General features: G+C 32.9%; 1 protein-coding gene across 2 annotated transcripts in view; it reads left to right on the plus strand.

The window, feature by feature from the left end:
- LOC145676611 (uncharacterized) overlaps nucleotides 1-13,602 on the plus strand; it is a 146,259-nt gene that overhangs the window by 119,945 nt on the left and 12,712 nt on the right. For both annotated transcript variants that reach the window (XM_081747448.1, XM_081747454.1), the window contains exons 15-18: nucleotides 496-614; nucleotides 2,870-3,091; nucleotides 6,262-6,511; nucleotides 10,378-10,542. In XM_081747448.1, the coding sequence (XP_081603574.1) occupies nucleotides 496-614; nucleotides 2,870-3,091; nucleotides 6,262-6,511; nucleotides 10,378-10,542 (756 nt within the window). The remainder of the gene's footprint in view (nucleotides 1-495; nucleotides 615-2,869; nucleotides 3,092-6,261; nucleotides 6,512-10,377; nucleotides 10,543-13,602) is intronic.

Raw genomic sequence — 13,602 nt, forward strand, 5'->3', positions numbered from 1 at the left:
AATAATTTGTTCTCATCGGAAAACAAAGAGAGAACCCTGTCATATCTAAATGCTAATGTGGTTTGTGGAATTACCAAGCATAACGAAATACAACGATGTTCGTTGGCAGAATCAACTTTATACGTAATAAGAGATATAAGAAAGTGAAAACTAATTAGTGGTCAAGTGCATTTGAAGGAGGGAGACATTGTGTTCATAAAGTTGGATGATTTGAATTCACAATGAATGACAATAAAATTATTTGTTGAAATATATTTGTCTTTGTGTTGTGTTGAGAAATTTAGGAATTCCGCTTTGTAGATATACTATCTGACAAAGAAAAAATTGTACACTGTTTTCAGTTTTTAAAAAGTTTAATTGTTCAATATAATATTTAATATTTTTAATCACTTTTACATAACTGACTGAGTAACTCTTTATTACCATTTAACTTACAAATAAATTGTTAGTTGATTTACAAGATAAAATACATATTTTTTATTTAATTTCTTACAGTATCCTGATATAACATATATCAATAAGTTATTTTCTAGACAATCAAATGAGAGCGGAATCATAGATAAATTTTACAACCCTCTTAAAAATGCTATTCAAGATGTAGAAGCTGCTAAAAGGTATGGTATTTTTCTACTATTTCATGTAGTTTAACATAACAATCAATGAGAGAGTCTGTATTGTAATTATATTATTATAGTTATCATTTCGATAAGGACAGGTAAATTGTTTCAGTGCTATATATCATTTGAGCAGTTCGTTGATCAGAGATCAAATACCCAACCATAAATTATAAATATGCTTAGATATAAGTCTGGCAGCAATTACTACAACATTCCAAGTCTAATAGGTTGTTTTCTCTTTATCTATTTCTTTCTTAATGTTTTAACTTTGGCATATATTTCAAAGGAAATGCAAAATTTATAATTAATCTTTGTAGATTTACAATGAATTATCACTCCTGTAGTTTCTATTATTTCACTCACTCATTTATTCTTAAAAAATGAAATTTTGGTGTAAAAATAACTTTTAATTTATAGCCTCTATGAGGGTTGCATTGCAAGTTTCGAGAAAATTATTGAAAGTAAGAGCATCAAAGTGCATATTTTTTTTTATTGCTTTTCAAAGTACTCCACCTCTGCAGCAATGCATTGTTTCGTGCGATAGAACCACATCTTGAAAGAATTATGCCACTCCGAAGTTGATACCTGTGAAACATGCAGTTTGTATACCTCGATGGCTTCTTCTGGAGTTCAAAAGCTTCTCACGCAGCATGTTTTTTGATTATTGTGAACAAAAAGACAATACTGGGTGCTAAATAAGGGAATAAGCCGAATGCGTCATGACTTCGACGTTTTCCTGGTCTAGAAAATCACTTGTGGCGGCTGCTGTGTGCGAGCTGGCATTATCATGATGTAAAATGATTCGACTGTTGGGGTTGGACTGTCTGCCCACATTCAGCACTTCTGATAGACATAAGGTTGTGTACCATTCTGTATTGACTGTTCTACGATTCTCCACCAAACAATTATGCAATCATTTGCTTGGAGACACTGCGTGCACGAACAACTTTGGTTGGTTTAGGTTCATCGCGGAACACCTACACAGCTGGAGTAGATTGTTGCTTTGTTTCCAGTTCGTATGCATAAATCCAAATTTCATCATTTGAACACTAAATTAAATGATCAAGACTTGAGCTGTTTCGTCATAGTTTTTCATCACTTCCCAAGGTTCTCTTTTTGTGCTTGAGTTAGATTGTGTAGGATCCAAAGAACACAAAGTTTATTACACCTAAAAGATCATGCAATATTGTTTGTACCTAGCTTATGCCAATGCTTAAGGTGCCCTGAATATCGCGATACGTCACATGTCGATCAGTGTTAATTAATTCACGAACAGCTTCAATGTTTTGGACACAACGGCTGTCGATGGACAACCTGCACGATCCTCATCACTCAGGCTGACCCGACCACATCTGAATTCCTGAAGCCACCTGTAAATTGTCCTCTGAGATGGGACTTTATCAGGAAAAGTAGCAGTCATCCGACGAACACAGTCTTGCTGTTAACCTTTAGCTCTCTTGTCAGGTCCATTTTTGGATGCCCTGCAACGACAAAGACTCAGAATTACATACGATTTTGCATTTAGAGTGAACAAAGATGATAGTTTATAACTACATCAAAATCTAACACATTACATCGTTCTCAGTACGTGATTCCTGAAACTTTCAGTGCAATCCTCGTATAAATTTTAAATTTATTTATTTAGGAACGAATCGAATTGCATTGGCAGTTAGATAGATTGCGGAAGTTAATCAACATCATAATTGTATCCCTTATCAATGATCAATTCTTCTTTTGTAAATAATATTAGTCATTTGTTTAAAGGTTCTTCATTAGATACTTACTCCTTCTGTTGCACTATTATTGTATAACAGGCTTGTAATTAATCCGTTAAAAAATAAAAAAAATAATCAATTAAAAATTTTGTTAATTTTAAATTTAATCAATGAAATTTTCCAGGAGTTAATTTTTAATTGATGATAGTTTAAAAATTGTTAACGATTAAAAATTTCATTTATGCATATTATATATATGTACATACAATATTGTTTTACCTTTTAAATCAATGATTTTTTTTCTTCTTTGGTCCAAGAAAGTATAATAAATCTTTCTATGCATCAATTTATTTTGTTGCAAATTTGATGTAAAACATCGTTTGTTTTTATTTCTAATAAGCCAGGTACTTCTAATCAAATTGTTATCTGCAATTTTATTTATCTCTTGTTTCTTCAAAAATCACTTTCTAAAATTAATTATTATCAAAGTTTTCTAGTTCACTAGTACAAATTGTCATATATATTTTTCCATTTCAGGAAGATAGATGAACTAGAGAAAGAGAAAGAAATTATTCGATCTGAACTGAAGAAACAGCAAGAAATAAATGTTACTACATTGTGTGACCTTAAAACAACCCAGTGTAAGCTTGAATGTGCTCTAAGTGAACTACAAGTATTAAGACAGTGTCTAAGTGAAACAGTAGAAAATAGTGAAAACCAAAGAAAAGATAAGGAACTTGCCATTGAAGCACTCAGGAGGTAATTATTATTAGAACTTTATTTACAGTTAAGAGTCCATATCCTTTAAGACACATACATGGTTCATCTTTCGTATTATTTACAAAAATATCTCGAGTTTAAAATCGTTTCCTCATTTTTGCCAATGTAAGTCAATTTAAATTAAATGTTACGTTTTGTTCTGAAGACAAAAAAGTGCTAAAACTAAATTTGATAGAATATTAAGGCATGAAGTAGGGAATTCACAAGAGAAACTTTAAGTAGGCAGCAGATAGAGTTCTGTCAGTTTCGTTTATATTGCCAAGCTACAATAGGAGAAAAGAAAGTATGGTGATAGTGAAAGAAAAAAAAATCGAATCCGAGTTTTTAATGGACTTTTCTGTTTCAGGGGTCATATAGGGCCTACGTCAAAAACAGAAGTTTTAGATGTCTATTCCGTCTCTTCGTCCTCGACATGAAGTTGTCCACTCGCCTAGAGACCATACCGTTCAACGTATCGAGAGTACATTTTAAATTTAAGTTTTTTTTTTTTTTTTTTTTTTTAAGATTTCCTACGTCTGTTTTTCGAATTTTCTTTCTATCCGGAAAATAACAGTAGTTTACTGAAGGGTAAAAAATAAAATATGGAATTTTCTCTAGGTCATTTTTCAAGGGAAATCCACAAGGAATAGTTTACTCTGAGAGGTAGGGTCTAAGGTTTTGTGAAATACTTTTTTCGAAAATGAGTAAGACGATTTTGTTCATATTTCATAAATACATATTTCATTAATAGTCTGACATTATGGCATAACTTGTTTGTCCTGAAAAGTCTGCAAGGGGTGGTTTAGTCTTGGGGGTGAGTTTTTCCCAGATGATATCTCAAAAACTACTCAGGTTAATTTGTTTATATTTCACAAATTTAATAATGTTAGCGTATAACGTAAAACAAAATGTCTATAGATAAGACATATACCAATAGGCAGAAAAACAAATTATTAGACATTATTTCTCTTCACTTCAATTCTGCTGGTTTTCAATTTTAAATAAATTCTTCAAGAATAACTGTTCTTTGTTTCACAGTACGAGTACGCAGTTGCTACCTCGTGACCTTCGTTCGATGTGCCGTAGGCAGGGTAGAAAACTCGTGTTTGTTTACTTTATCTGTAAAGTTTATTGGGTGGAATGCGCCAATAGCAAGTTTTTATATTTTGTGGTCACCGACATTAGTTTAACATGGTTGGAAAATTCTTTCCGTCCCGTGTTACACGTCTTATTTCCCAGTTTAACAGCTTCATTATTATTACAATTTTTTGATGAGTGCTTAAGCTCCCGAGCTCCCGCGTACTCATCGCCTATGTATGAGTGTAAATCCTCATGCGAAGTTTTTGAGTAAATTGATAAAAAAAACAAGTTTCTTTTTTGTAAATGTATGTTGTAAGAATGTATGTTCTAAGAATGTATGTTGTACGTTAAGCTTAAACTGATACTGAAGTATATATTAAACAAGCTTCTCATTATGACACTAGCAAGACAACAGTATTCAGTGTGGTTAATGACGTACAGCACACTCACCCAGTTAACGAGATATACTCTTAATTTTTTTGTTTTACTGTGATATTGTCCAAAGATAAGACATACTTGTAAATCAATCAATGTCTCACATTGAGATGAACAAAATTACATGCTTGAAGGTAGTTTTCGAGAAAATCGTAAGAAACTAATTTTTATGGCGTTAAAATGTATGTCGCTTCGTTGCCAATCTGATGCAGTGGATAGTTTTTATTCTTGTGGAAAAGACTTAGACCAATTTGTTCATGATTAATAAATAAATGTTTCATTAATAACCCTACAATTCATGATAAGCCATTCACAATGGGTGAGTTTGTTTTTAAACGATTTTCTCAAAAATGACTCAAGCGATTGTGTTCGTATTTCATTAACTCTAGAATATTGTGAAATCATTTTGCATGGAAGTTTACACAACAGGTATTTCTTTTGTTACAATTTCCTTACAAATATGGCTCACGCAATTTAGTTGATATCTCTCAAAAAATATTTTATTAACAAGCTTAATATATGGCGTAAGTTATTTCTCATGAAAAGTCCATAAAAGGTAATTTACTTTTATTTATTTATTTATTTATTTATTTAACGGCAGAGTTAAGGCTATATTTGCCTTTTCTTACACTCAACCAACTAAAATGTATACAAGATATACGTACTACCATTGTCGTCTAATCCATAAAAATTACAATTACTACATTAATGCATATGTACATACACATATATACCCCTACACATGAATATGCTCCCTTACATACCCCCGCCCCCGCCATACCCTCATACTATTTATCATAAAAACAAGAAAACTACGCATACAGCATACACAGAACGATATATGTATTCTTAAAAGTATACTACCTTACATTCCCCCCTCCCCATACCTTCCCACAAACCTAGTATTATAGATACATACCTCAAGTTTCTGTTTACATTTGGTTGCTACTGCTCATCTTTGTGAAGAAAGAAAGAAAGGAAAAAAAGAAAAAAAAACATTATTCCTGAGATTGGTGTACATTGGCTAAGGCTATCAGATATTGCTTCAAATTTCTTTTTGAATGTGGCAGTTGAGGGTGAATTCCTTACATCTGATGGAAGTCTGTTCCATTCTCTAATATCAGAGATTGTGAATGAATTAGCCATTTGATTCGTTTTATGACTTTTGAGGGTGTTTTCTTTGATGGAAGTTTTCTGAATACAATTTTGTTCGTATTACACATATAAATATTTCAGTAATAACTGCAGCATAACATGATGTAGTTTACGAGCTATGGCCAGTGCCTTTTATTTATTATGTTAAACAATATTCTAAATGCTTTAAACAACTTCGATTTTTTGTCAATTGTGAAGTAAATACATCAATAACGAATATAGCCTATATATATTGACCGGCTGGATAATATAGTTTAAAATCGTGCTTAATGAGAAGCTCTAATTATTTATTTCACAATATTTCCTTTTTGAATTTGCTCATCACGATATCTATTAACGTGACTGTTTATTACTAATACATATCGGTATTAATGTACTTACTTTGTGAATATGCATTTCAACATGTCTTACAGGAACTAACATTACACTTAAAACAAACATTAATATGTTCTTTTTTATGTCATTATCTAATAGTATGTTGTTTGTACTTCTTGTATTAGGGAGCATTCCTCGCAGAAAAGGCAATTATTAAGAGAAGTAAAAGCAATTGGAATAAGTAAACTAGAAATTGAAAGAGCCATTTCTGAGGCAGAGAAATTAAAGGAACTTCAGGAAAAGGATTACGAAGTGATGCGTGGACAGTTACAACAAAGTTACAAACGGATAGAGGAAGAAAGGATGATGCGCTTAATGTGTGAGAAGAAGATACAGGAATTAAGTGTAACATTTTCGAAATTAAAGGAAGATGAGGTTGGTACTTGAAACTCTTTCTTAACAACTTAAAGTAATGAATATTATTATCAAGGTCTAATTTTAGTCAGCGACAAATGTTTAGAAAGCAGGACAGATTAGACCTTAGCTCTCGTCATTTAAACCCAGAGTTGCTGAAAGAAAGAAAGAAAAAATAAAAAATAAACCACCTAGCTAATAACATTAATCATTATTTTCTCCTTTCTTTCTTCAGTCTCTTAATAGGCCAGCGAATTAGGTGTCAATTGTGGGCATAATTAATATTTTTTACCTAGGATTATTCTAATTATGTTACTCATTAACATACTAAAAGCCACTACTGATCCGATTTGTACTAAGGCAACCATCTTGAAAACATGGTGACACTTTGGCTAATATCTTAAAAACCTTAACTTTAGAAACCTGAACTGGACCAATTAGAAGGCAGAAAATTTCCTATCGAAAAGAGATTTTAGATTTTTCCAACTCTCGCCATTCTTCACAAATGATGGTCACTTTTCGGAAAAGTATTTAGGGTTGTATAAAAAAATAATGAGATCAATTGTTTTTGACGCGATCGTACGTAGCAGTGTGCTTATTCCAGGCTGGTTTGATAAAGGGGAAGCTTCGACACACATTTAGCGTCAGTCGTCAATGAGTTTTCGTGCGGTTCGTATTGTGGTTTAAGTGGACTCATGTCTGGACAAGGGTGTGGAACACCATGAATTTGTACCTGAGAAACTGACTGTTACGGGTGTTTCCAACGTGGAAGTGCTAAAAAGATTGAAGGGAAGGGTCAACTGAGTAAGGCCAGATATTGCCGCCGGTTGAAAGCTGCATCATGACAATGCAGCAAACCACACCTGCTTCGTGGTCAACGACCAACTGACCCGGAACGGCATCGCAACACTTTCCCAGTCTAGTCCTGGTGGACTTTTCCCTGTTTTCGCGAATGAAGAGAGCCCTCGAAAGACACTGCCATGAGACCGTAGCAGAGGTAAAAGCGGCTTCGACACGCTGCTTGAAGGACATTCCGCAAAAGAACTTCCAGGGCACTTTGAAGTATTTTAATGATTTGTAGCGATATCTTCAATCCCCCCCCCCCGAATTTGGCCTGTACTTTTTATACAAACTCTGTATTAATAAACGCCGGAGAATTGCCACTTTTATGGGAATATTAAAATGCTTTTAGAATAAGTAACTGCCATTCATTTACAAGTGATTATTATTATTATTATTATTATTATTATTATTATTATTATTATTATTATTATTATTATTATTATTATTATTATTATTATTATTATTATTATTATTATGGAAGGCAAATTTTAGGATATGATTATGTTCTCTGCCTCCTTTCGAACTACTACTACTAATGGTATCTTTATGTTTCATCACTTTTAATACTATTTATATAATATAATACTATTTAACACTGTTTCATACTATTTATTACGTTCTTCAATATGTTCATACAGTCCTATCGTTAAGTTAAGGGCTGTATTTATTAGGGACCCGATAAGCCATGGCCCAACTCAAACAATAATTTTTACAGGAAGAAAACTGTCACATAAATGGAAAATGCTACCTACATGTCATAGCATTGATGATCACACCCGAATTAATATGGCATCTCTATTTAACGTAGCAAAGTTAGTACATAATATCCGGGTGTTCTTCCCTCGACAATAACCTTTAGGTCGACACTTGATCCGCCCCCTAAAAAATCCTAAGTACTACCATGGTTCATATTAAACAATTCCACTTTACTTCTCCTTCATGCAACGATCGTTGATAACTAGAAAATTTGAACTTGATTTGAGATAAGTTATATGATTAAAAAAGAGCTGTTGAGTCATTAGCGTTTGTATACTGCATTTGGGAGGGAATGTGAATTAATCGAAGTATAGAGTTGATATACGCCTGATGAGAGTCAATTCATTTCTTATTGGATAATAAGGACGTGACATTTTATGATTTAGTTAGCTGCTGTAACTGAAATGATAAGCAATTTATAAATCTGTTCGGTATTTTTAAGAGACACATTTGACATAATTATGGGATTCTTCAATCTTCACAGTGTTTTATAAGTAATTTTATTTTCTACAATATCTAGGAATTCGTTCATTGTAAATTGAAAATAATCACTTTCCTCAAGCTGGATATTTTATCGATATTTCGGGGTAATTTATGAAGGGTGTTTCAACAAGAACATAGGATTTATTATTGCCTAAAACGTGTCAAAAAAAAAAAAAAAGTAAAACTTACTGTGAAAACGTAAGATAAAAAAATAAGATATTTACACTATTTATCTTTCTATTTGGTGGTTGGATCAATATTTAGATTCCAAGAAAGCGATTAATAACCACTTTCAGATCATGGCCCAATAACATGCGATTTAAAATTTGCAGCACACGTATATTTTCAATAGTTTTACTTAAAACACTATTGACATATAGACCTATTTACGTTTGTGATACGAAAACGATTAATTTAATTTAATAACTTCTTTAGTTATTAGATGCTTGAAATAATTCTAGCAGATTTTTGCAACAAAAACTCGCGTTTATTTCAAGAGAACGGAATATTATATTTTATTGAAAGTATTTTCTTCGGACGCTACAACCTTTTCTCAATTTTCAGGTAACACATGGATTCCGCGATTTTAAAACATCAAGTTTTTCTGAGGTGATCCACTTATAGATCTCTATAAATATGTTTTTTTATATCCTCAAAATATCTTAAGTGTTTCCAGAAAGGCCATTTGTTTCTGCATAAACTGAAACAAAGGATAATCTGAAGAAGCGACGTCTGGTGAATAAGGCGGGTGCCATAATACATCCTATCGTAGTATCCCAAAGTTTCCTTCATTAGGTTTGCAACATGTGATCTGGTATTGTCACGGAGAACAGTTTTTTTTTTTTTTTTTAAGTGCTCGATTCAAATTGAGGAATTGTGTTCGGTACCGTTCAGCATTCACTATTTGGCCAGATTGTAGCAGCTTATAATACACTACACTAACTTGATACTACCAAATGCACGCATGACATCCTTACCATAAATATCCTGTTGTGGTGTTAATGTTGCTTGTTCACCGGTACACAGCCATGATTTTCTGCGTTTAAGATTGTAACTAATTCACTTTTCTTTTTATCGCCATTGACAATTTTATGTAAAAACAATTTCTGTTTTTGTCTCCGAAGCAGGAATTTACAAATAGTTCAACGTTTCGCAACATCTCTTTCTGCCAATTCATGTGGTACCCAGTTTTCTCATTTTTGGATCACTCCCGTTCCATTTAAACATTTGTTAATAATTGACTCATCGGCGTTTAGTGTTTCAGAGAACTTTTCAAGCGTCTGAAATGAATCTTCTAGTAATGATCCAGCTTCTAATTCTCCATCTTCAAAGTTCCTCGACTGACCAAGAAGCTCTTTTTCTCTGACGTCAAAATCGCTGTCTTGGAATCATCTAGACCAATCTCTGCAGGTTGTTTCAGATAGAGCATGCTTTCCACATGTCTGCACCAGCAAACGATGACTTTCAGTAGCAGGTTTGTGGAGATAAAAGCAGAAAAATAATCCTTTTCGCAAATGCTTTGTTTTTTAATTGTTTATTCAAAACCTGATATTTCAAGACAATGAATAATTATGATCTTTTCACTCCAATCTAAAATCACATACTGATATTAAAGCTTATTTTTAATTGTTTTATATATGCCTACTGTCATTCTCCGCTATATTGAAATGGCACAACTACTGACCTATATTAGTCAATAACAAGAATTAACTCAAGCGTCTAACATTATGCCCACTTAAACGATATACAGAAATCTATCTCTTCAGTTATATAACTTTATTATAAAAATTACGCATATTTTTCAGGAATTTTATGAAAGAAAGTGTATATCATTGGAGCAGCAGTTAGGTGAAAAGAACAATATCATCGAACATCTTGAAAACAAATTGAAGCACCTTAAGAGAAAAATACAACACTCAGAGAGGCATGAGTCGAGTGATCACCAAGATTTTACTAGTTGGAATGAAAAGGTATAACATTGATTTTTGTTAATGCTGAATTTCACTGTTTAAACAAATTGCGATATTTGTTTTGAATATAAACAATTTATTAATTTTATTCATTTATTTTTGAAATTTACTTCCCATAGTTCTACCATTGAGGCTAAAGGAGATTATGAGAAACAAATAGTGAAAGGATAGTGTATAACAACCATTCATGAGTAGGATTCTAACATAAAACGTATTTCTGTTTCTCGTAATTATTAAAGTACAAAACTAACGTAAATAAACTTGGAAGTACAGACGTGAAATAAAGATTAAAATAAGTAAGAATTTACCCAATAAATTTGAATGGAACAATCGAATGAAACAATATAGCTCATGTTTACTCATTATTTACACTGTAGCAATCTCAATAAATAAGTCTTTTGATATTCCAGTCGTATTTTAGTTTATTTAACTAGGCATCTGACTACCTTTTAAACAGTAGTTAGAATAAAATGAAACCCGGATGGAATATTGTAAGACTTATTTATTGAGTTATGTTTATCTCCGTAAGAATTATGTGTATTTCTAAACTAGAATACGCGTCCATTATATGGAAGCCTGGTACACAAAAATATACGCATCAATTACTGTAGAGTCAATTCAGTTAAAATTTGTGATTATTTAATCTGAATCTTTATATAGAATTATGAAAAATATGTTGCACTTTTTATCATTTTACTCATTGCATTCCCTTGAAATAAGAAGAGATAATTTTCTTTTACGTTTCTTGAATAAACTTAACACAATGAGATTCATCATTATTGTCCTATATCTTCTTTCATGTTCCGAATAAGAAAATGTGCTTGCGGCTATTAACACTTTATAAGCCCACATAGCGCGTGAATATGTTAGATATATATTACCTATTAGAAGAATGTGTACCATGTATAATAGTGTCCAAATTAGAAGTCCTACAATAGATATATCTGCTGTACGTATAAAACAATACTTTGTGTATATACGTGGGTCGTTTAAGGAAAAGTTTTCCTATGTTGTCAAAAGTCTATGTCTTAAAGTACGGATAAATATCAAGTTGCTCCAACTAGCATGGTCCTTTCTCCTTTTCAACATAATCTCCAAGGCGGCACAAGCATTTATCACATCGTTGCACGAAATTTTGAAACCCACCTGTAAAAAAATTCGAGGTCCAGAAGCTGTAAAAAATGAAGAACATTTTTTTACAGCTATCTGAATCTCTAAATCATTCTGAAAACGTTGACCCTGCAGCTGGGTCTTTAGTTGAGGAAACAAGCGAAAGTCACTCGATGCCAAGTGAGGACTGTAAGGGTTGTGTGGTAACCTTTCCCTCATTTATCGAAGTTTAACTTGTGTTAGTGCTGCCGAATGGAGATGAGCATTGTCATTCAGAAGAATTACACCATCAGAAAGGAGTTCAGAACGTTTGCGGCGAATTGCGTTTTTCAGTTTCTTTAGTGCTTGGCAATAACTTGCAGCATTGACTGTTTCTCTTTCTTCAAAAGCTCTGTAAATTTTATTTCTTTGACATCCCAAAAGACAGCCATAAGAACCTTACCTGCAAATGGTTGAACCTTGAACTTTTCCCTCACAGAGGACATATGATATTTCCATTCCATAGACGTTCGCTTGAATTCTGGAGCAATACAGCAGAGAAAGTTATTCCCTTCATAGCGGCACTGGATCAGATAATCCAGATAACAGTCCATACAAGTATTGCGATGTTGTTCAGTGAGTTGTTGTGGGACCCAAGGCGATGATACCTTCGCGCATCTCAGTGTTTTGTGGATGATTTTGTGTGCAGTTCCAACTGAAATGTTCAAATCAGCGCTTCATGAACCTTGATTCTACGATTGAACATCAGTGCATCCGGTTCAGTATCAATGTTGCGTCACTGATAGAGACGGGTAACCGGGACAATCTTCATCGAACATGTTTGTTCGTTGTTCAGGAAACAATTTGCACTACCTTCACACCATTTGCACTAACAGTACAATCTCCATAAGCAACAGCCAGCTGCCTGTGGATGTCTATAGGAGCAAGACCATTTGCCCACTCATACCGGATTATAGAACGCATCTCCTCTTTATTCCACACCGGCATTTATGTAATTGGTGGCACAAATTAGAAACTGAAGTTTTTTTTCATGTTATTACCTCTGTTACTCGTAACCACTATTACTAACAACTAACACTACCATTTCTAAATTAAAATGTACCAAATTAAATGAAAATAACACAAAACGTCACTGATTATAGACGCCTATCTTATTTATACTTTTTGGAGCTCCTTTCTGCCGAAAAGAATCCTATTTTCCTTTGTGGAAAAAATAACAGATCATTTTCCAGTTTATCTGAACATAAATTATTGGCTACGGATCTCGATCAAATTTTCAACATACATGAGGTTTAGGCCTGGGATGGTTTTTATCATTTTACTTTGACGGTACATTTTCGTACAATAAATGATCGAAAATGACCGATATTAATGTCAAATCCATAGTTTTCGAGGTCGCTGAGATGAACAGTGACACTTCTAATGCCGTTTAAATCCAAATTCAGTCATGATGGGGGACTAGGAGGGGATATATATATATATATATATATATATATATATATAAAATGGTCGAAAATGACCGATATCAGAGGGCTCTTCAGCAATAGTAAAATGTGCCTGATTAATGGAACACATTACTATTTTTTCTTATTTTAACCCAGCGAAGCGAGTAATTGACGTAAAGGATTACAGTGAAGCCTTTTTTATTTTTGATATGTTCTTTATTATTTGCATGTTCCATTGTAATACCTATAAATTTTGCTTTATGCACACATATTTATATGTTAAATGAGTAATAATTAAAACAACCTAGCCAAAGCGAACTTCCATATTTTAATAATCCGTGTTTCACTTTATGATAATAATGTGTCCGATGAAGGCAATGATATGTTGTCGAAACTGTAATACAGATTAATTAGAATGTAGAAGTTTGCTTTGGTCAGATTTTATTTTTATTTAAAATATACATAGTTTGAATGCTAGAGTGAGTAATGTTAACTATGATTAACT

The sequence above is a fragment of the Thermobia domestica genome, chromosome 2 (genome assembly GCF_964235325.1).
Source record: "Thermobia domestica chromosome 2, izTheDome1.hap1.1, whole genome shotgun sequence".
Classification (NCBI taxonomy): domain Eukaryota; kingdom Metazoa; phylum Arthropoda; class Insecta; order Zygentoma; family Lepismatidae; genus Thermobia; species Thermobia domestica.